At 41.6% G+C, this 24,991-nt stretch overlaps 1 protein-coding gene across 3 annotated transcripts in view; it reads right to left on the reverse strand.

Moving 5' to 3' along the window:
* Positions 1-24,991, reverse strand: part of SH3GL3 (SH3 domain containing GRB2 like 3, endophilin A3) — a 141,575-nt gene that overhangs the window by 31,027 nt on the left and 85,557 nt on the right. For 2 of the 3 annotated variants that reach the window (XM_059915355.1, XM_059915356.1), the window contains exons 2-6: positions 22,800-22,868; positions 16,471-16,543; positions 13,746-13,889; positions 9,644-9,777; positions 5,455-5,613 (exon numbers count right to left, since the gene is read on the reverse strand). In XM_059915355.1, the coding sequence (XP_059771338.1) occupies positions 5,455-5,613; positions 9,644-9,777; positions 13,746-13,889; positions 16,471-16,543; positions 22,800-22,868 (579 nt within the window). Of the gene's footprint in view, positions 1-5,454; positions 5,614-9,643; positions 9,778-13,745; positions 13,890-16,470; positions 16,545-22,799; positions 22,869-24,991 lie in introns of those variants that run through there. The other variant, XM_059915358.1, reaches the window with a different exon arrangement.

Raw genomic sequence — 24,991 nt, forward strand, 5'->3', positions numbered from 1 at the left:
GAGGGCTTCCCTGGTGGCACAGTGGTTGAGAATCTGCCTGCCAATGCAGGGGACACGGGTTCGAGCCCTGGTCTGGGAAGATCCCACATGCCACGGAGCAGCTAGGCCCGTGAGCCACAACTACTGAGCCTGCGCATCTGGAGCCTGTGCTCCTCAACAAGAGAGGCCGCGATAGTGAGAGGCCCGTGCACCGCGATGAAGAGTGGCCCCCGCTTGCCACAACTAGAGAAAGCCCTCGCACAGAAATGAAGACCCAACACAGCATAAATAAATAAATAAATAAATAAATAAAAATTAAAAAAAAAAAAAACCCACAACCAGATATCAGGTCTTCCACTCTTTGTCGGGAGTGCTTTCTTTCTACTAGTCCAATACTTCCTAAATGCCTTATTTGATACATTACAAGTCCCTTGATATGTCAATAATAAAATAATAATAATAATAGTGATGTGGAAGAGTTCGATTGTCAAATAAGTTTGAGAAACTGCCTTGTGTATCCTCTTTTAGGAATCTCTTGGAGATTAATTTTTCATATATTCATGTAAAGACTCTGAAAAGTCTTGTGATAAAGCAAACCTGTTTCGTTTTGGTTAACCCAGGCTTTCCCAAACTTATTTGACCATAAAGACATTATTCATGCAACACACACTACATCCCATGGAATGAATTTTGGGGAACACCACTCTAGACCAATGGAAAGAACCCAGGAATCTGGAATCTAGTAATTCCACTTGTTCTGGGAGCCCATGGACAGAGGGAGGGTCCCCAGGCTGGGGATTTGTATCAGGAGAGCTTAGAGAATACTGCAGGTGCCTAGCCTCATCGGACTGAAATGGCATCTTCTGTGTGATATTTCTGGCCCCTGCCAATGTCAAAGACCTACATTCCATTATGTTGTGTCGTGAGGAATAAACTTCTCTGCAAAGACAGAAGAGGAGAGCGTTAACAGGCCTAGGAGCGATTTAGCATTCCCAAGAAATGGCGGTGGAGACTGGGAATCAACTGCTGAATATCCTGTACCCCCACCTCAGAGCTAACTGTGGGGGACACAGGGGTCCCTCTCCTAGGGGAGGGCTGCTCTGGGTGCCTCATCCCAGCCTGGCACAGCAGAAAGAACCAGCCCTAGACCTGCCCCTCTGGGGTCCTGGGAAATCTCATGGACCAAAACACCTCCTGGCTTGCATCTGCGTGTAGAATAGGAAGCTACTCAGCTCCAGACAAGAGGTGAAGTGATGCTCAAGGGCTCCAATCCAGCACTTACTGACAAGACCCCCAAGGACGACAGCATGGCGCCAAAGGACACTCTTCTCTTTGATTACCCCATTCCCAACTCTGCCAAAAATAGGTAGAAAAACAGATGCCACTTTCCCTTAGGAACGAATGTTGGAGTGAACAACTCAGGGCCTTCTCACCACCCCTTCCTTCTTTCCATATGATAGGAGGAAGAGTGATTCATCTGACTGATGAGATTAGGGGACCCTGACACCCAGGGCGACTGGACCCTGTGCTGGAAAGGCAAGAGGGGCCTGGGGTCTGTATTCTTGAAGAAAGTGGGTTTGTGAAGCAGCTTTTCTGCTCTGCCCACCTCACTCTCCCTGAAGGTGGCTCTAAGGTCTAGACGAGGTCTGGGGTAAGTAGTTGGAGGCCCGTGTGGACCCAGGCCCAAGGTGCCCACTCGATTTTCCAGACAGTCCTGTCCTCTAGGCAGGAGGCTGGTTTGTCACCCTTGTTTGGCTGCCCTATTTGTCTCTCAGTTGGGAGAATGCAGATGTGAGGACAGATGAGCAACCACGTCCTGGAAACCTCCAGAAAATCCTAGGAAGAGTTGCATGATCTGCATTTGGAGACCCGGGAAAGACCAAGCCTGTTAGTTCCGGTTGGAGTTCTCCTCACATCAGACAGATCTTTGGCAGACAGATTTTGTAGGCAGTATCTGGTGAAGCTTTTATCGTGTCTTAGGCAGGGCTATAGGACATGAGGGCTGGAGAAGATACCGCCTGTTCCCTGGAGAGTGAGACTTTGGGGTTTGCATTGTTAGTGCCAGACAGAGATGGGCAGGTGGCCCCAGAGCTCCAGACACGCCACCTCAGATGGTCTCCCTTCCTTCACGCTACTCTGCTTTCACTTTCTCTTTGGAGGGAACACTTGCAAGCCCTTTCCCCAGCCCAGCTTCACTCCTCCCCCTGTGGATGAGATAGAGGAATGTTCTTTCATTAGTAGGATGGGTTCTCTGCTCTGCATGGCCAGAGGCCGTGGGTCTCAGCCTGTGTCTGGGTGGGAGAGTCAGGCTGGCTCTGCATCGGGGAGGCTTTTGCCAATGAGGGTGCAATGAGCAGACAGTGCAATCGGGACGTGGGTTGGCCATGCCATCCCCTCCAACACAGGTGACCAGGAGGCCTGTATCTTACAAGCATTGGGTATTCTCATCAGTTAAAAGGGCTTCCCCTTGATTCCAATCTGGTTTTTGTGTCAATTCCTCAATCAGTCAGAACCCAAAAGCATGATCAGTTCTGATGGATACCCCAAACCTGTAACCCACAATAAGATAATCATGTCCCACTTGTGTTTGGAGAAAGTGCCAGGGCCTCTGCTGCCTGCCACCATGTCCCTGAGGCCACGTGTTTGACAGAGTCTGTCCTCAAGAAGCAGGCATATACCTGGTCTCTAGCAGGTACCAGGTCAGGCGGAATGTCCAATCCATTGGGCAAAGGCGGGGCCTGCAGACCCACTGCGTTTAATCTGGGAATTAGACAGATCCCAGCCATCTTTAGTTCCTGGAAGAAACCCAGCCATCACCAGCCATCCTGAAGCACAGCTCTTCATTCCGAGCTTCCTCACCATGAAAAGAAGCAGACATGGATACAGAAGTATGAGTGACGAAGGATGGACATGAGGTTGGTGACCCAGAGGGAGCAGGAAGTCAGGGTTCTGCGAGCTGCAGAGCCACTGGGCCTGGGCTCGTTGCTGGAGAAGGGCCAAGGACAGGTCTGAGGGTTCAAAGCATGCCTCATCCCACCATGTGTTGCTTCTTTGTCTTTCCCCCAGTAAGTCACACCCACTATTTATCCCGAAGCACCAGGCAGTTTCAGTATTAGCATGTCAGGTCCAAGGGGAACTGGAGAACATTTTCTAGACCTTGCCTCATCAACAGGACTGCCAGACCACCTGGATATGGCCAGACACTGTCATGGGAAAAGACAAGGTTGTCCCTTTCTAGGTCTACTTGCTGTTACCCCAAGAAGACAAAGAAGGCAGTCTTCTGGAGCTTCCACGATAACTTGTGAGTCTCCTCAACTATAAACCTGGGAGAGGCAAAGGTAAGAGCAGCCTCCCTATCATAAGTCACTCAGTAAATGGTAGCTTTCGTCACTGTCATCATCATCTCACCACCATCAGTCTCCTTAGCACTGCCATTATCTTGAGAATCAGCAACCATAGCACGCAGGGTAAACATTACAGTTAAAAATGGCACTAGGAAAGGTGGGAAGAGAAAGAGGTGGAGCCTATTTCCAAGGCAGCCTTTGAAAGTCCCCCACCGTTTCATTATTCTGATCTCCTCCCATCTCAATGGCCAGTTTCAATGGCTGCCAGTGAAGACGTGGACCCAGGCCCTAAAATGAGGGAGCAGCCCATGCGCCTCAGAGCTGAATGAAGGCACCCCCCCACCCACCCCAGGAAACTTTAGAAGAAACACTGCAATTCATGCCTCTGCAGGGCCAACACCAGGACCTCCGTGGGGCTTGAGTTATAAGCTAGCTCTTACTTCTCCCAGGGTGGGGTGGGCAGGGGTTAACTCATTTGTGACAAGCAGAACACTGTCAACAAATGGACAAATGACTGAGTTCTTATAAGGAAGGAGTCATTTCTGATTTTGACTGATACTGAAGGGAAACTGAGGTCTCTTGGGTCAACTGCCAAGACCACAGCAACTGAGACAGGCCTCCCTAATGGAGTACTTTGCAATAGCTCATCACAGATCATGAATAAAGGTCATGAATAAAGCGCATGGGTCAGACAGCACGTCTGACACATGAGATTCAACCTCAGAGTTTAAATCTACCTCTAAAGGACCCAGGACTGGAAGGGCAACGTTTGCTGCAGGCTGATAAGGAATACATGCATCTGATACCTCACACTTCAAAAAATCAAATATGGCAATCCAAGACAAAACCAAACCAAATGGCCTATTGCTAGGGGATAATTTCAAGGAAATTTCTATTTTTAAGGGAAAGAAAACAACAAAGAAAAACAGGGAAAACTGTTATACCTCTTCCTATTTCTCATAAGATGTAAAAGAAAAAAACCTGATAAGATATTTAAAGGAGAAGCATAATAGAATGCACTTTTTGGTACTGAGGTTTAATGGACATGGGGATTTCACATTGTTTCCTCCAGGGTTAATGTCTTGTCAACAGTGGACATAATTCCCCCACAACACCATGGCAGATAAAAGGTGCTCAGTACATTTGGTTTGACTTGACTTGAAAGATGCAAGACCTCAATGTACCTTTTAATCAATTATTAGAAGTAGAACGCAGTGTTGCAGAAAAATAAACCCTCTGACTTGTTCCAACAGGTTTGAAAGTCCAACAAATAGGTCCAAAGCTAATGCTGGGCTGAGGTGGCTCGTGGCATCACAGAAGCTGGACTTAGGGGGGAAACTCCGAACGGGGCAGGTGGCCAAGGGCTCTTCCCATCAGGCAGTAAAAAATGCCAAATGACTTCTCACTGCCAAGGCAAAGAAGGGTGGCCTTCAGCCTTCACGGTGCCCACTTGGGGGTTACCATCCTCTTTAGTTCCATTTAATCTAACTTTACTTGGACAAATAAAATAAGAGCTGGTGGCAGGAGTCACGGTACAATAGGATGTTAGCATTTCTGAGGGGTGTGTGTCAAGACCTTCACAATCCCCAGGTTCACAAGCACCACTATGGTACAGCTGAAAAGCTTAGGTCATGCCTTTATATCCCAAAGGTTCACTATGACAAGTAAAGGCATCAGAGAGCTGGGTGATGAGTGAGGCTCTCCCACTAGCCAAGAGAGCTGCTCCTCCTCAAACATCTGTCTCACTGAGCGCTCTTCACAGTCTTAGCAAAACTGCAAATTACCACATGACTTGGGCTTTCCACTCTCCCGCAAAACCACCAATGCTACGGCCTCAAATACAAAGGCTGGTCTACGACGCACTTCACCTAAGAAAACCCCACCTCCCCAGGGCCAACCTGAGCACATCTCTGAAGCAATTCCAGGATCAACAGGACTTCTCCAGATCTGAGATTTGAGTCAGGACTTGCTGGATATCTGAAGCTATTTCTTAGGCAGGAGATAATGGTTATGGAAAATTCCAGAAACTTTGTAACAACTAAGGCTCCAGAGCTTCTCAACATGCTGACCCTAGTCATACAGTCAATGTTTTCATTCACATTAAAGTCTCCTGTTTGGTTTAAATACTTACATCATTTTCTAAAAAATTAAACATGCTTCTTTCAGCCAACTCCTTTGACTCTTCAAATTTTTCTACTGCTTGTCTGACTTCTTCATCTGGTATCTTACCTACTCGCTTCTTTTTATAATCGTAATCCAGGCGGCGGCCTTCCAGTTTTTTCAGGTGGTGCTAAGAGACAAAGGGGTCCTTCAGAGAACTGTTATGCTCAAACACAGCACAAAGAAATATTCAGCATTTCTGTGAAAATAGTCATTGCTTTTTCTTGGCATAAATTCTAGGGGGCAGGATCCCACCCTACACTTCTTTTGCACGCACTCAGCGTCTATTAGAGGCTCCCTTCACTGCCGGTCTACGAGGGATATTTGTGGAATGAATGAATGGGTAGACGGATGGATGGATGGATGGATGGAAGACAGAATGAATGAGTGTCTATATGGAACATAAGGATGCAGTCTCAGTATGCAGATTAATTTTCCAAGGTTCTCTATAGGACCCCTCACTTAGGCTCCATTAATGTCCAGAAAATTTCCAACCAAATTAACTATACCCAAAAAAAGTATGTTTCTTTTGGTACTATTGTCAACTCCTCACTAAGAAGTAGATTATAAAAACACAAATTTCTAGTATCCTCTAGAATACTTATGCATCTTCCATAAAGTTCCCAAACAATTACAGAACAAGTTGAATAAATGCCCTTGATGAATGTGATACAGAGGACAGATGCTCACAGGCAACCTCTGAAATGATGGAATTTCTTTTTAAAAATATGATCTCTTTAACAAAGTACAACAATTATAAATATTAGAGGTGTCCATTCGTGGAATGCAGTGCCTTGTGTGGTAGTAAGTTCCCCATCACAGTTTGTGTTCAAGTAGAGGGATCCCATGTCAGAAATACTATAGAAGGGATAACCGCACAGGGCAAGGGAGTTTATAACCATAACCCCTGGAAAACAGATATTTGATATTGAAAGTGTATGTGAAAACAGATTGTCCCACTGAAGCATGTGGGTAACTTGACTATTCTTTTTAGTGGGAAGCACTGGTTCTAACCTCCATAATGATTGGGTGAAAAGAGTATATGGGACAAAAAGTCAGAATCATCTCCCTTCTGACATGTTCTTCTGACTCTGGGCAAGTCTCTGAACCCCTCTGTGTCTCCACATATGTGGCTGTAAACGGGCACAACCAGGCTTAGTCTGGCTACTTATGGGTGACGAAACATTTATAGAAGCACTTTGAGTCCACAAGACCTTTTACAGATATGTCAGTCATGTGTTAAATGAACAGGCTCTCCACTCCAGATGTCCAAGATACATAGAGCACAGTTGAGACTATGAAAAGCCTTCTGAATATTAGACTCTTAATTCTTGATCATCTATAGGATTTAAGTTTAAATTTATACAGTTTCTCTATCAAACCAGAGTTGAAGAACAAGAGACACCATTTAGGAAATTATTTTTTTGCATAGGGAGAAACATTTAAGGATATGTGCATTTTGTACATTTCTCCCGCTCACCGCTCAGGATCCACATTTGTGTCCATTACTAGCTACCCTACTGAACCAGGTCCAGTGGAAGAGCAATGTCGTCCAGTGGACTTTCTGTACAGCTTTCTTCAAGGTCAGCAGCACAAGAAGAAATGGCATATTATGCATTTCAGCAAAGGAGGTATTTGGTTCTAAGGTTCTGCATTTGGGAAAGATGTTTTGGCATCCCCACAACACAGAATGTCTCTTCTCTAGAATCATCTGTTCAATAATAATTTGTGAGCACAAAGGCTGCGCTAGTCATGCAAAAGTGAACAAAACATGCCTCCTTACTCCAAAGCACTTGCTGCCAAACAACAGAAAAAGAGAAGCAGTGATGTTCACAGCACAGGGAGCACAGGAGCACCTGGTTAAGCCGGGGAGAGAACAAGAGCTTCCCAAAGGACCGACCATCTGAGCTGAGATCTGCAACGTGAGATGACTTAGCCAGGAGAAGGTGGAAAAGGAGAAAGACAAAGAATAAAAAGAGAGCACAAAGCAAAACATCCCTTGGGGACTGTAAGTAATTCATTGAGGCCGGGCAGAGAGTTCAAGTGGGAAGGGGTGAGCGATCAACCCATAGAGAGAAGGAGAGGCCAGGAATTAGGCACTACGGTGCTGGATCTTTACCTCCAAAGTCAGTGGGCAGCTACTGGGGGCTTGTACCTTCGGAAGACTCTGGCTGTGGTGTGGAGAGTGGACTGGAGGGGCCGAGATGGGAAGCCGGGATTCAAGGGCTGCTGTGCTGATGTGTTTAAACGTTAACCTGAAGAAGCCGATAGAGAGAAAGGGGAAGAAGGGAGATTCTGGAGAGAGGATGCCGGATGTGGCAAAGGCCCTGAGGAGATGAGGATAATGGACTCCGGGCCCCAGTGGAGGACTGGCCTGAGGGGAAGAGGGCAATGGGAGTAAGGAGCTGAGGAGGGTGCTGGCGGGGGCTGGGTGGGGGGCCGGGTAGCAGAATGTCCTGGGAGTTCCTGAACGGTTGCTTTCATTTTTCTTTCAACCTTCCCGAATTCCCCTCCATAGCCTTTGCTTTTGGTGTAAATTCTAAATGCCTATACGGGCATCCAGGACTTTCCATCAGGAAGCTCCGGAACAGGGCCCAAGTATTTGCATTTCTAACATGTGAAGCTGATGCTGCTCAGGGACCACACCATGAGAATCTGGGCCTGAAGAAAGGAAAAGGGGACATCCCCCAGGCTTGGATGACTTCCAAGCTGGCCCAGGCTGCATTCAGATCACGCCTCAAGGCACCACCAGGAAGGTCTTCTGGGCAGCTTCTCAAGGGGGTGCCCGAAGAAGGTCTCGATGCAGCCTGTCCCTCCAGAGTAGAAGTCCCTGGCAGGGTAGAAGTCTCAAGACTGTTTCTGCGTATCTGCAAAAGCACCACCAAGCAAGTGGCATGTGATTACCTACAGGTCCCTGAAAGCTCCCGTGTATGCTCCGGAGGGCCATTTTTAACATTTTCCAGATACAAAACGTTGATTCCTAGGTACTGATTTCCTTAAGAAGTAATGGAAGATAACGATCACTAGTGCAACGTATCGAAAGACGCAGCTAGGGAGTGTTCTAATTTCATGTAGCTGTCCAGTAATAGCCAGGACATGGAAGCAACCTAAGTGTCCATCGACAGATGAATGGATACAGAAGATGTGGCACCTATAGACAATGGAATATTACTCAGCCATAGAAAGAAATGAAATTGAGTTATTTGTAGTGAGATGGATGGACCTAGAGTCTGTCAAACAGAGTGAAGGAAGTCAGAAAGAGAAAAACAAATACCATATGCTAACACATATATATGGAATCTGAAAAAAAACATGGTTCTGAAGAACCTAGGGGCAGGACAGGAATAAAGACGTAGACATAGAGCATGGACTTGAGGACACAGGGAGGGGGAAGGGTAAGCTGGGACGAAGTGAAAGAGTGGCATGGACTTATAAATACTACCAAATGTAAAATAGATAGCTAGTGGGAAGCAGCCGCATAGCACAGGGAGATCAGCTTGGTGCTTTGTGACCACCTAGAGGGGTGTGGGATAGGGAGGGTGGGAGGGAGATGCTAGAGGGAGGAGATATGGGGATATATGTATATGTATAGCTGATTCACTTTGTTATACAGCAGAAACTAACACATCCTTGTAAAGCAATTATAATCCAATAAAGATGTTAAAAAAAAAAGATGCAGCTACTATGGTATGATTTTGATAATCAAAAATCCAATACACGGAATTCGCTGGCAGTCCAGTGGTTAGGACTCTGTGCTTTCACTGCCGATGGTCCAGGTTCAATCCCTGGTCAGGGAATTAAGATCCCACAAGCCGTGGGGTGTGGCAAAAAAAAAAAAAGGTATTAAAAAATAAATAAAGATTGCTTTTTAAAAAATCCAGTACAAAGTTATGCAGTCATTTTGTCATGTGAGAAATGACGGTAGAAATATGTATCTTGAGCTTGGCTCCTAGCTGGCTTCAATAAGGTACAAAATAAAGGGCTAATTGATCCTGGGACTCTTTCCCAATGAGCCAGGTAAACATAACTGAGTTATTTTTTTACCACCCACAATAAGATGATGCTTTCACTGAGTCGCTATAGAAATGCTCTAATGATTTTAAATAGTATAAACATCATACTAAATAGCAACAGGCAGATTTATAGCCTAGAAAACTTACCCCAATCTCTTTTAAATCTTTGTCTTGTAGTAACTGAAGTGGATCAATAAAAGTTTGCTTTACATTAATATCAAGAGAGTCTTTCACCTCAGCCATTAGCTTCATGGATTCGCCAACTTCTATCAGTGCATTGCCTTCAATAGAAAATACAAATAAAAAAGGTTTTTTAGCAGACCTAACTCTAAGTTAACAGTGATATTTATTTAATTTTTTCCCAAAAGTTTGTGATGATCAATGGTGTGTAACAAGGTCCTCAACTCTGGGGCCTTTGGATCTTGACCCAGAGAAAAGAAAATGTAAAAACGAGAACGTCTTTCTAAATATTTTCCACATTTTCCTCACTACTTCTGCACTTTCTCCACCGCATAGAATAAAACTCTGAGGCTCAGACAGACGGAGGCACTTACCGTATCAGCCACTAGATGGGGTTAAAGCTTCTTTTTTTAAACTGGTAGTTTTGTGAACTGGCACCAAGGGTTCCTTAGAGGCGCAAGAACAAAATCCGTCTTTGTAAACAATAAAAGGATTCATTCATCAGGGGTTAAATATTAACCAATAAAGATTACAATAGAAATAAATGAATAAAACCTCATCTCAGCTTCCAGCTGCTAGGTCTTCTTGAGGCCACTCCTTGTATTCTTGAGATGGTTCTAAGTTTCCCTACCCTTTCTGATGTCAAAGAAAGTCTGGCAGTGTCACACAGGACAGCCTTTCAGCAGGGTGGGAAGGGTCTGCTCTTGCAGTGAGGTCCAGGCCAGCCATGCCAGACTTGGGCAGCGATGGGCGGCTTTAGCTGGATTAAATCCTGGTATTCGGCACCAGCTAACCTGCAGTAATTTGCAAGCAGGCATCCTGGTAGCTGAGCACTATGAGGGTTGCAGGTTTTCTAGAAGACATCTCTGGGAAATGCCACACTAAACTGAACTCTTTTTCCTGTAGTTGGGGTTTTCCAAATCAATCTCATAAAATGTTAGAGCTTGGGGTCTCTCAACTCCCAAGCTTGAAGAAGACCTGAAATCCCAGCCCAAGAATTTGCATTTCTAGCTAATTCTGACCTTCAAGTTGTTTCACCTACGAGTAATAGGCATGTACAGTTTATTCATCTGTAAAACAGGGATAGCAATATCACCTCACCTCACTTTTTATTTTTTTTAAGAAATAGCCTAGATAGTGTATGTTATAGGACCTTGCAAAATGTAAGTGGAAACCATTACTCCAAACCACAGCTGACCGAGACTCTGTTTTGGCGCATGGGTAGCTTTGTTCCTCCTGGGAGGCTATGTCTCCTTAACTAACTCCCCAGAGTCTGGTTCTAACTCATTCTGAGATGGAGATGAGAACGTCCTTTCCTGGCCTGGGGACTCTTTCCTGCCCAGCTGGTCAGAAATGGAGGATATGGCTTCTGACCCCACTGCTCACTCTGACACCAGTGCCCACACCCCAGAATGTCAGTTAATTTAGCTTTGACGAAAACATTTCCAAATATGTTTCTTAGAAGGTGCCAAAGGTGACATTCTGAATATTAGCTGTCACCTCCATGGGTTTGATATCCCATCTCCTTGCTCAGGATTCCAATTCCACGAGGACGTGGGACTCAGCCTCCACCGGTGGAGGTCTCTGCACTTGAGGAAGTTTCTGTGTGGCCCCAAGAAGAAATCATCCGACAGCACAGTCTTTTCCTCAGAACAGCAAGCAACCCCTCTGTTCCTAATGCCCTCCTGATGTCAGCTCTCTCTTGCTGGACACCTAGGAAGCTACCAAATTGTCTGCCCTTCAAATCCCCTGTCCTGTCACCTGACCAGACGCACTGCAGGACTGTCCATGGATGTTAGGGCCTGCTTGGCTGTGTCTTCTGTTCCCTCCACTGGTCAGCCTTCAGGACAAGGAATAGGCCATCTTGGCCCCATTCACCCAGGGAATAAAATAAAATTCAAATTATACTGCTCTGAAGGATACTGTTACCCTCTGTGACTAACTAGTGTTTTAACATATGGGATTTTTTTTTTTTAAGTTTTCAAAAGACTTTCCCCCCACTTTCCTAGATGAATGACTATGGCCTAATACCGGAATCCTCAATTTCCATATCTTGCTTTGCTACCACTACATGAGTAGCAAACGTGCCAAATTCTCCCGGAAGATTTAACATATCAAGTTCGATTCACACCCAATATAATTTATCAATTTAAAGTAATCTCAATCAAAATTTAATAAGTTTTTTGGGGATTCCCTGAGGGTCCAGTAGTTAGGACTCAGCGCTTTCACTACCAAGGGCCTGGGTTCAATCCCTGGTCGGGGAACTAAGATCCTACAAGCCACGTGGTGTGGGGAAAAAAAAAAAAAATTAATAAGTTTCTTCTTTTTTAGTACAGGGGACTTAAAATGACTCTAAGTTTCATCTGGAAAAATAAAACAGATGAGTATGTCCATGAAATTTTTATAACATCTAGGGGAAATTTTAGTTAAATATATTAAAATATATTTTAAAATGACAATATTTAAAACAACATGACACTTGATCAAAACAGGGTACAGATCAAGAAAACAGAAGAGAAAGACCAGAAACAAACTTAAAATATATAAAATTTTATAACAAAAAAGTTATAGAAAATCAGCAGAGAAAGGTTGAACTTTTCAATAAAGTGTTAGGGCAACTAGCTATGTATTTGTGAGAACACAAAATTAAAACCCTATTGCACAGTACTCATCCATTAAATTCAGGAGCTTGGGAATTTAAAGGTAAGAAAAGAAAACATATGCATGAAAATAAAGTATAAACAAACATTTACACAGCTTATTAGTGAAGCGGGGAGGAGCGGAAAATTTTTTCTAAACATGATACCAAAGCCATAAACCATAAAAGACCAATGAGCCCCACTAAATAAAAAGCAAAAATCTTGTTCCATTAAAATAACCTTCACCTACAACATCAGAAGGTATACGCCTACCTGGGGCAAAACTTCATCAACATATGAGACAGACAAAAAGTAAGTATCCTGACCACTGAAAAAGCTCATAAACCAGTAAGAAAAAAAAAAAAAAAAAGAACACCTTAATAGAAAAATAGGCAAAGGACATAAATATACAATTCACAAAGATGATGACAAATGTGAAAAAAAAAATCTACCTCACACATAATCCAAAAAATAAAGTTAAAACAGCGCCCAGATATCAGTTTTATTTGCTATGAATCAAATTATCAGTGAGTTAAAAGGAAACTAAAAAGATAATTCCCAGAGTTAGTACCTGTGCTGAGAAACACACTCTCATACCTTCCTGGCAGGAGTGTCAAAATGGTATAACCTTTCTGGAGGGTCATTTGGGACTATGCTTCAAAAACCTGAAAAATAGGGCATACAATTGACTCAGCAACTTCACTACCAGGAATTTCATCTAAGAACATAATCTTGGATATTTCCAAAGCTTTATCCATGAAAGTGGCTATCGTAAATGCTATGTAATTTTTTTTTTCACATAAAGAAGAAAAATCTAAATATCCTAAATAGGACTGATTGAACAAACTGTGGATGCATGGAATATTATGCAGCCTTTAAAAACAATACGGTAGAAGACTGTCTTATGACATGGACCATGCTATAGCCAGTGGGAATAAGCAGATTACAAAAGGGAATTAGGGTATGTATACTATAACCCCATTTTAATTTTTTTAAAGGTGTGTGTGAATATATATAAGAATAAACAAAAGGTATAAAGGATATACAGCAAAGTGTGTAATTGGGCCCATCACTGGGTAGGTAACTATGGGTGATGCTGGCATTTTCCTTTATTTTACTTGCCTATGTTTTCTAAACTTCCTGCGATAAACATGTATTACTTTTCTTTTAATTTTTATTTATTTATTTATTTTTTGGCTGCGCCACTCGGCATGCGGGACCTTAGTTCCCAAACCAGGGATCGAACCCGCGCCCCCTGCATTGGAAGCAGCAGGGTCTTAACCACTGGACCACCAAGGAATTCCCGAACATGTATTGCTTTGATAATATGAAAAAAATAACAAGCGTTGTTAAAATGAAGGTTTTGTGCATAACCTAAAATCGACAAAGGATGCGTTCTCAGCTCTCCCGGGTGATGTGGGAATACTCACCAAAAGTGGAGCCTTCCCCGAGCTCCTTCCCGTATTTCAGCATGCAGTCGCCCAGCAAGCCTTCCGTCTGTGGGTACCCCGTGGTTTTCACCTGTCCTCGGATCTTCGACACAGTGTTCAGCATTCCTAGCTTAGCTCTGTATGCTTAAAAACATTATCATTTGTAATTCCTTAAAATGGCATGGTGGAGTGACAGGTACATAGCATGTAACAAATGGGGCTGGAGAAATCAAGATTGCCCTAGACAAAACGTCAGAGCCCTGAGACAGGAAGGTAACTTACGTGACCAAGTTACTCACATGGTTTTCTAGATTCTTAACCAGGGTGGGGGCTAAGGGCACTGTTGCACAAACATGATGAAAAATAGAAATTATGGCACACACTGTTGACTCCCAAATAATAGTAACCGGGGCTCTCATTACCCCACCCACAGCTTACTCACTGAGTCAGACGCTGACACCTGGGCAGACAAATTTTCCTGGGGACCAATTGCAAACTAAGAACAGAATTGCTGAGATGGATGTTTCAAACCAACTGGTGGTTAACAGCCCCCCACCCCCAAGAGTGTATCCAGACTGATGATATGTAACTTCATGGTACAGGGCCACTGAGCTGCACACTCCTGTCTAGGAAGCCTAACCAATAGGAGACAGATGCCCCCATGGGGAACCAGAGTCTGTGTTGATGGTCCCTCAGGTGCAGCTCCACTCCTGGACCCAAGGGAAATGATAGGTGGCCACTAAGTCCTTTCTCTGACTTAGGCCATGAGTGTTTACTAATCCCAGCTCTGTGTGACACACCATGCTAATTACTGGGACTCCAGAGAGACCTAAGACAGCCTCTGACCTCAAGGAGCTCACACTCTAGTTCCTGGAAGGCAGAAAATACAAGATGTAATTATGCAAATAAAGTCTGATGTGGTGTACAGAAAGGAAAATATAACAATATGCTGAATAAAGTTGGAAAGATGCCCCCCCAAGAGTGCAGAAGTAGTGTAAGATGCAGAAGGGGGAAGGCTTATTATGGTTTATAACCAACAGATAAAGAGTAAGCTGCTTTGACCAAAGAAGGAATTAATACAGGACAAATCAGGAAATACCTAGGGGGAAATGTGACTATGAACTGAACACCAAGCTAAGGATTTGGGAATTTATTCTGTAGGCTAGGTGGTGTTTGAGATAATTTTAGGTTGTAAAGGGGTAAATTTTTATTGTCTTTCATTTTAACAATTACATATTTATTTTAAAGTATTCTAGACTAGTGCTTCTCAAACTTTAATGTGCATGCAAAGCACCCAAGGATCCTGTTAAAATGTAGAGTCCGATGCAGTCAGTCTGGGATGAGCCCAAGTTTCTGCATTTCCCACAGTCTCTCAGGGGATGCCGGTCCTCCTGGGCCATGGACCACACTTCGAGTAGCAAAGCTTTAGACACTCACGGTGCCAGTCTTTTTGAATCTTGCCCACCTCATCCTCGAAGCACTTATCCTCCTGGTGCCCAGGCACACAGGCTTCACTCTCCTGCCACACAGACACATACACACACACACACACACACACACACACACACACACACTCTGCTCCTCTTCCCCACTGTCCGGGCGGGATGTGGGATGCAGCAGTCCTGTGACTGAGGGCCGCTAAATGGAATGAGAGGCTGCTAGACCTCCCTTCCTCTTCTCCAGGAATAACCAGAGGTGTCTGGCCAAGTGGACACTTTCATTGTTGGCCAATACCTCCCTACCCCATTCCAGTGTCAGCTCATTGAGGGCAGGTTCCCTTCCAACTCAACCGTATATCCCAGGACCCAGGAAAGCCCCTTGCCTAGAGGGAGCATGTGCTAAATATGTGTTGACTGATTCATCAGGAAAAGGGACTTGTGTGGTTCAATCACTGACGAGGTCCAGGAAGAGATATATAATTATGCTTTTTAAAACTATAATCAGCTGTACAGTTTTAAAGAATTCTATACCTGCCATCCTGCCTGGACATAATATTTTATTCAATGTATGTTTTTAAATTTATTTTCTAGATTTTCAGATGGTTGGATGTGTGCTGATTCCTACAGCCGAGGGAATCACGATAATTATATGCAAATAATAAATTCATACAAAGTAAAGGCAGATTTGGAGAGCCACAGAATTCAAAGCTTGGACGCCCTCTATTGGTTTCTGTAGTTTAGAACTTAGGAAAACTTCATCAAGGGATGCTGCTTCAATACCTAGGAGTGAAAGACCTCCTGTCCAGAAGCTGCGGTAACACTGGATCTTCTCATGTTTCTCATGTTTATCGTACCTCACTTCATCAGCATTTAAGCAATGAAGTGAAAGCCATTTCAAAGTCACAGGCACCGTTAGAACAGGATGGCAGAAATTTTTTTAAAAAAAGAGGAAACAGCTGAATAAGAAAACATGGACAAAATATTTAGTGGGTTTCCGAAGCATCTCATAAAAAATGTCTTTGCTTAGCAGTGTCTTGCTGCTAAGACCAAGACTCCACCCAAATAACGTCACCATAGTTCACAGAAGTGTCTGCTCTGTTTGTCATCAGCTAGGATTCACTGCAACTACCTTTAGTCACTCAACTTAAAAAAACTGAATTTCATTATTCGGACACAGAGGACATTGTTTCTAGATCATGTCAACCATACACTCAGTAAGCCTGGGTTATTAGAATCTGTGACAGCGAATGAACAATTGAATATTTCAAGACATTTTCTAACTTTACCTGGATTCGGCTGAAGATATTCTGTGGCTTTTGAAAGAATTTCTGCAACAGCTTTATTGGTAATGTCTATTTTCTTAAAATAAAAGAAACACATGAAGATATTGGTAAATGACAAACAATGAATTCTACAGGAAAACAAACAGAGAAATAAATTTGATCAATTTAATATTTATAACGCCATTATAATGATTTTAATCCAAATGGACATTTTCAACATTTCTGGAAGAGGTAATATTTTCTTAACTTTTTGATTCTGGGACATCCTTCCAATAATTGCTCCTCCCAATGATGGTGGAGAACACTAACTTCTTATTCAACATTAAAATGGATATTAATGTAATATTTAGGAAACTTGGACAAGTTATTATGCGCCACTAGATTATTGGTTGTGCTTGAAGGTCTCTCAAAACCAAGACTAGACATTTCTGAGCCAAATTTTCCTTACTTGCTGGGTGAACTTGAATTTCTGTACTTGTATAAGGATGTCATAATAAGGATTCATATGAGAAACTACCTCAGTAAGCCAACAACAAAAGAATCATCATCACTAGTATCAATATTATCACTGAAATACATATTCTTCTGTTCTGTGGGCAGAAGATGCTAACAACAAAGGTTTCCCTGCCAGGTTAAGACTGAATCTTTCCTTCCTCAAAACCATTCCTGGATACTCTGGCTGTTGGTTAACCAGAAAACGAATGTGAGAATATACAATAAAAGTTAACTATGCACATTTCAATAGCTTTACTTTATACCATCAATAGCCCAAAAGAAAATGTTTTAAAGGAAAAGGAGATCCCGCTCATAAGAGCAGCAATTAAAAAATAAGCAATAACGAGGAAGAAATATTATGAGAAATGTACAATACATACTTGAAAAGCCACATTCCTAGATGGGAAAATTCAGTTTTGGAAAGATGTGAATCCTCCCCCAATTAACATGTAAAAGTAATTCAAAGCCTATCACACTTTCAATTTTTTCTTTTTTTTGTTAAAACTTGGCAAATTAATAATAAAGTTAGATTCATACATCACACTACCTACAGGGTTAAAAATATGGACCTAAAAACAAACTGTAAAAGTACTAAACTATGCAGGAGAATATTTTGAAATACTGGGGTGGAAAGGATATTCCAGGTATCACCGAAATCCAAGCATCAAAGATGAAAAGACCACAATTCTGACTCCATAAAATTTCAAATGGAACGGTGAATAGACACAATACACGAAGTTTGATAAAAGTGGTGAACAGAAACTAAAATGCAAAAAAATAAAGGGTTAGTATCTATTATACTCCGTACTCCCATTAAGAAAAAAAAGCAACCCGACTAGAAAGAAGGCAATCCACAAAAGAGGAGAAATATAAGTTGCTTATAAACATTTGACAAAATATTCAGGAAAATTATAAATTAAAAGGAGATACTTTCCACTCACCAGATTGACCCCCCCAAAAATCTTTTTTAATTGACTAGACCCCATATAAGGTATTATACAGGTGTGGAGTAATGGGCCCTTTCATATACAATAGGAGTGCTAAATGATACGATCTTTTTGAGATCAAGGTGAAGTACCTATTAATGTACCATCTATCATACTTCCAGGGGCTTAGCATCTAGAAACATACCAGTAAACTGCAGGGAGGTAAAAAGATGTTTCTTAGACCATTTTACATAGTCATAAAAACTGAAAACAACTTAAATTACAATCAATAGGAGATTGACTTGATAAATTGTGAAACATCCAAATAAGGAATACTCTTTAATCACAGGGGGAAAATACACAGAAGATCTATATGTACTGGGAAGACGTCCACTGTGCGTTGCTAAGGAAAAAAGCAAGCTGGGAGTGATTTCTAATACAAAAAACCTCATTTTTGTCATTTAAAAATCTATGGGGGCTTCCCTGGTGGCGCAGTGGTTGAGAATCTGCCTGCTAATGCAGGGGACACGGGTTCAAGCCCTGGTCTGGGAAGATCCCACATGCCGCGGAGCAACTAGGCCCGTGAGCCACAACTACTGAGCCTGCGCGTCTGGAGCCTGTGCTCCGCAACAAGAGAGGCTGCGACAGTGAGAGGCCCGCGCACCGCGATTAAGAGTGGCCCCCGCTTGCCGCAACTAGAGAAAGCCCTTGCACAGAAACGAAGACCCAACGCAGCCAAAAATAAATAAATTAATTAATTAATTTTTTAAAAAAGTGAATAAAAATCTATGATCTGTTCAGGGTCAGAAGCTTTCGATGAAGCACTCTCATCCAACCTGAAATTGTATTTGTTCCCCTTAGCTGAATGCTTAAATTTGGGGACCCAGGAAGGTTTAAAAAGACAGTACAGAAATGAAGAAATGAATCAAACCCATATTACTGATACACGTGTGCTAGCTGTGTGTGTGGGAATGCGCCTGTGTGTATGTGTACTTGACCTGGTAACGAGTTTTGTACACTTTGAACTCTCTTCAGTATGTTCAATTGTTTATGAAGATCTTTGAAATGTTTAAGAAAATTTAATAACTTAATGTTTATATTTTATTAGAGTTACAAGAAATGTAAGTGCATAGGAAAATCCTGTTTTAGATTTGATGTTAAGTTTGAGGGACTCCTATGCACTGCATTTGTATTGCAGGAATTTGCATTAAGGGAATTTGCTTAATTATGTAACTAGTTGGTGACAAATGTATAAGGATTTCATCTGTTCAGCTTATGATTTAATGGAAACTAAAATGAAGATTAACTAAAAATGATCATCATTTTTATACTGAAATTACTAAATTTATAAATAAAATCCATATGTGCAGTTTAAGGCTTAAGAAGACTAGGTTTTTTATCGTATAATATCGCTTATATGTGGAATCGAGAAAAATGGTACAGATGAACTTATTTGCAAAGCAGAAATAAGAGTCACAGATGTAGAGAACAAACTTATGGTTACCAAGGGGGGAAGGGAGGGTGGGATGAACTGGGAGATTGGGACTGACATATATACACTACTATGTATAAAACAGATAACTAATGAGAACCTGCTGTATAGCACAGGGAACTCTACTCAGTGCTCTGTGGTGACCTAAATGGGAAGGAAATCCAAAAAAGAGGGGATATATGTATACATATGACTGATTCACTTTGCTGTACAGCAGAAACTAACACAACATTGTAAAGCAACTATACTCCAATAAAAATTAATTTTAAAAAAAGAAAAAGAAAAAAACTAGGTTTTAGATTTATAACTTTATATATATTCAGTATTAATTAAAACACAACGTAGAGTGGTCATTCCATGTATACAACCCTCTTTGGACATGAAAAGCCACCAGGTATCTAGGAGTCACCTCTGAGGGGTGAGGATGAGAGGAGGTAGAGGCAGGAATACTTTCTACTTAGACTCTTCTATTTCTTTTGGGAAAAAAATGCCAAGAAACAAATGGCCTAAAACTCACAGGCCTTGATGTACACCTACTGGTGGTGCTTCCAGGACAGCCCAGGAATCAATGCAAGGAATAAACCCTTTACAAATTAAAGAGGATGCCACTAAACGCGTTGGCAAAAATAGGCAATCAAGTTGAACACTGAAAAAAATAACTCACGTAGTTTAAAAACAAAAAAATTAAAAACAAAACCTCCCTTCTAGAATAACTGGGGACATCGGGGGAGTGGGTGTGTGTGTTCAGGTTAAGAAAATGCAATGCAAATATCTCAGCAAACCATCAGGACAAACAGGGGAAAGCAGAGAGGTGAAAATTATTTTTGTAAAGTCTACCTGGTGTGAGGGCGTCTTTGTTGGTAGATTAAATCTGGAATTTCCATTTGTGTTGGTACCCTACCCCTGAGGTGCCCAAAGCCTGTGCCACTGACACTCCCAGACCTCAGCCCTTGAGTTAGAGAGCTGCTGGCAGCCCTGATTTCTGACACCTGTTTATAATAATCTCTCTCTCTTTTTTTAATTTAAAGAATCGGGAGATTGGGATTGACATATATACACTAATAGGTATAAAATGGATAACTAATAAGAACCTGCTGTATAAAAAAATAAATAAAATAAAATTCAAAAATTCAGAAAAAAAAAAAAAAGAATCCACATCTGTCATTATATCCTTCTTATTCCTTTTGTAGTTTAGTTGTGTTTTCCCTTTTCCCTCTCTTGCTCACACTTAGTAGAGGTGGTCTTTCAAAAAAAAAAAAAGAGTTCTTGGTTTTATTTATTGATTCTACCTTTTTGTTATTATTGTTTTATATTTTATTAATTTCTCATTTATCTGTATTGATTTCTTCCTTCCACCTAGAGTGATTTACTTTGCTGTTGTTTTCCTAGCTTTTTGGCTTGAATGACTTATTCACTCTCTTCCAACATTTATTTTCTATTAAATGCATTGAAGACTTAGCCATATATCACAGGTTTTGACATACAGAGTTCTCGTGACTAAGTGATCTTTAATTTTATTTTTCATTTCCTCTTGAGACAAGAATTATTTTTACATGTCCTTCCATTTCCAAACATCCAGAATTTGGCAACTATACCTTCCTTGTAATCCTTGTGTTCTATGATTTTACTTTGAGAAATTTGTAGAGTTCTTTTTCCCATAGCCCAATAAGTAATTGATTATTGAAAGTGTTTTAAAGAAATTTGAAATGAATTCTCAGTTTGAGGAATGCAGATATCTATATTATTTACAATCAAAGTTAATAGTCATATTTTATGAAAATTCTCTATGAGCCTAACTATTATTTAATTATCTGTTATTTTATGAGAAAGGTATGCAAAATCTTCTACTCTGATTTTTGTCAGTTCTCTATGCATTGACAGCTTTTACCTTACATATTCAGATGCCATGCTAAATGATTCATAATCATTCATAACTGTTATAATTTCCTGATAGATTACATGATACATCTTTCTATAATTTTTTAAAACCCTCTTTTTCCTTTTAGTGGCCTCATATTTTACCTAATTCACCTCTTCTAGAAAGTCCTTAAAACTTCTTGACCTATTAAATATTTCCATGCTTTTCACTGCTGCAATAAAACAGATAATAGATTTTCTTTTTGTATTTCTTCTGTCACTCATTCAGGTTTTGGGAGGGAAAGGAAGTAAACAAGAGGGGTCTCAGTCCAACAACGGAAACTAAAATTATTGAAATGTACTTTTAAACTTAACATCTCAACTGAATCATTTTATTAGTAATAAAGTTACACAAATATCTTTATTTATCAAGAGATTTTTAAAGTAATTTTAGGTATGCCAATGATGTTTAAATGTTCTACGATTTTCAATCTTCAGAAACTAACTTTTTCCAAAAGCAAAACAAAATAAGCTTTCTATCAAGGCCTTAACATTTCTAGAAAATTAATTGTGCTCACCCAGAAAATAAGAAGCTCCCTGGAGGACAGTGTGGCCAGGTCCAGGGTATCCTGAAGACAGTAACCCCTACACCCCCAAGGCACAGTCTGGGGCTGGACTTCCTTCCCCAGAATCTGCCGAAAGCTCTACTACCTGCTATAGCCTGTATCCTCCATGTTACACCTGAGGAAAGATGCTTTGCTTTCTCTCTGCCCTCTCTCACCTGGGGACTCTAATTATTAAAACTAGGCTATTTTTAAAGGTCCCAAAACAAAGGGGAAAGGACCTGAGGAAGCTGATAATTAGTGATGGTCCCACTTCTGCCTCCACCTAAACTACTTCACACAGTTGACCAGGAAGCTTGTTCAGGGACCAAGACTCCACAGTCTTCCTTTGTCATGTGTTACCAATCACGTCTGTAACGTGCTCATTGTATTTTTTAAATGCTTTCATACACGTTAATTTTTCTGCATAATTCTCAAAACATCCACACGAGGCAAGCAGAGCACACATTATCATCTTTGTGTCACCCGTCAGGAAAGTCTGAAACCAGCTTATCCAAGTTGATTGACATGGCTGGTTCCAGTGGATAAAAATTACTTGTTATGCAGCTGCTGCAACACGTGGGAACAGGGTCAGAGTCTTCCACACATTAAATCAATATTTATATATTCGAAGAGCCTCCTCCCAGTAATACGTTTCGACTCTCCAAGATATTAAATCACAATCACTTTGGCCTAAACTGTTTGCCAAGATGGACCATCTTTTGAGCATTCTGACTCTTGTCCACTAGAGGGAACCAGTTAGCCATATCCCATCTCCCAAGGTCCAGGGTCTTTATTTGGACCTTGAAGTATGAAAGAACTTCCTTTTGGACTCTATAATCCACACCTGAATTCAAACATCCTAGATCCCCACTCTAATATCCTTTACAGTATCAGTATATCTCATATCACAATGAAAGTCAAATTTATAAGATAATTTACATTAAAATGTTCTCTTACCCTTTCCATGTCAAGAAATTCATCATCTAGTTTCGTTCCTTCAACGCCACTTATTTTTTCACTAAACAGCTGTAGAAATAAACACAAGTAATTGTACTGTACAATCATTTGTTATCACGGTATTTGACCCAAATTATTACAAACAAAAACAAAAAAACTCAGGTTCAGCTTGTTGGATTTTTTTGAATTAAGTCCTTTAAGAAAATTGTTGGAAGGAGTAACCATACCTAAGAACATGGGAAGATACACATTCCTCACTCATTCAACAGATATTTATTATGCACTTACTATATGTAAAACACATGGTAGTTGCTCTAGTAGGAACATAAATAAGATTAATCCTGGTCATCCAGGAACCCACAGTTCAGCAAAAGAGTTCATATACCAACAGTCAACTAAAATACAAGGGAGAGGGCTTCCCTGGTGGCACAGTGGTTAAGAATCCACCTGCCAATGCAGGGGACACGGGTTCGAGCCCTGGTCTGGGAAGATCCCACACACTGTGGAGCAGCTAAGCCCGTGCACCACAGCTACTGAGCCTGCGCTCTAGAGCCCGCAAGCCACAACTACTGAACCCACACACCACAGTTACTGAAGCTCACGCGCCTAGAACCCGGGCTCCGCAACAAGAGAAGCCACCACAATTAGAAGCCCGCGCACCGCAATGAAGAGTAGCCCCTGCTCGCTGCAACTACAGAAAGACTGTGCGCAGCAACGAAGACCCAACACAGCCAAAAATAAATAAATAAATTTATAAAATACAAGGGAGAAACAGTAGGAATACAAAATAATAGTATAGAACACAAATTATTGTAAACATCTTAAGTGATAAGCATTTCAGTGATTCATAGAAAGGATTCTGCAAACCTACAGTGTAAAGGGTAAGGGTGGGGGTCATCCAGGACTTGTTTCCTAGAAGGCTTGGTATCTGAACTGGCTTTTTAAGGACAGGGGACATTTCAACAGGCAGGACTGAAGGAAGGCCTTCTGGTGTGAGGCAGTGTGAAAAAAGACCCAGAGGCAGCAATTTGTAGGGCAGTTTCTCAACCTTGGCACTCTGATATTCAGATGAGATCATTCTTTGCTGAGGAGACTGTCCTGTGCATTGTGGGATGTTTAACAGCATCCCTGGCCTCTACCTACTAGAAACCAGCAGCACACACAACTCCATTGTGAAAACCAACAAAGTCTCCGGACAGTTGAGAACTACTGGTATAGGACCAAGTGTGCTCAAGAAACAGCAAGAAATTTGGTTTAACTCTAATGAATGGTACTCAAAGGAGAATGAAGGAAAATAAAAGCTGAAAGGTAGGCAGAGGCCAGACCACATAGATTCTCAAATGCCAAGGTAAGGAATATGATTGAGAAGTCCCTAGAGTTTCTTCATCAAACAATGCAGTTGGAAAACCTTTTAGAAAACCAACTTTGGCTCCAGTATGGGTTGGATTAGAAAACAAGGAGACTGGATTAGCAGTAGAAAATATGTTAAGTCACTTTCTTTAGAAAAGTACACATCTACAGGATTTGTTTACACCTTTAAGATACTTATATGAATATAAAACTCAGTAGTAAAGGGAGGTGGGTACCACCAATTAATGGTAAAAAAAAAATCGTAGGTTGTTTTAAATGTTAAGTGTGGTTTTCTGCTACTACTTACACTACTACTGTCAGACACACAGTATTACTGTTTAATAGGAAGAATATACATGCAGACAGTATTTAACTTAAATTTGAGGTGTGAGAGGGAATTACTTGAAGAGAGATGAAAGATTACCAAAAAAAGGCTACAACTCCCCATCTTCCCTGTTTCTATGTCTTTGCCATCCCTCCTAGACAGAGCTGGAGTCTATTTCCACCCTAATGAATCGAGCTGGGCATGTGACTTGTTTTGACCCATAAAAACAAGCCTAGGCTCTACAAGATCTTGTGTGCTTTCACTCGTTCTCTTGAAACCCTGCTGCCACCATGTGAACAAGCCTGAGATAATTTGCTAGGTGGTGAGAGACAAGTGGCCCTAACACCTTCAGTCAGGACAACCAGTTAATTCCTCAAACCAGAGCTCTTTAGTTTGACCTGCAGCTGACTGCAGACACTGTGAAAGCCCAGCCGATACCAGCATAATCTGCTGACCCATGGAAGCATGGGTCATTTACATGGTCATTGTTCTAGACCACAAAATGTTGGAGCACTTT

The sequence above is a fragment of the Balaenoptera ricei genome, chromosome 2 (assembly GCF_028023285.1).
Source record: "Balaenoptera ricei isolate mBalRic1 chromosome 2, mBalRic1.hap2, whole genome shotgun sequence".
Classification (NCBI taxonomy): domain Eukaryota; kingdom Metazoa; phylum Chordata; class Mammalia; order Artiodactyla; family Balaenopteridae; genus Balaenoptera; species Balaenoptera ricei.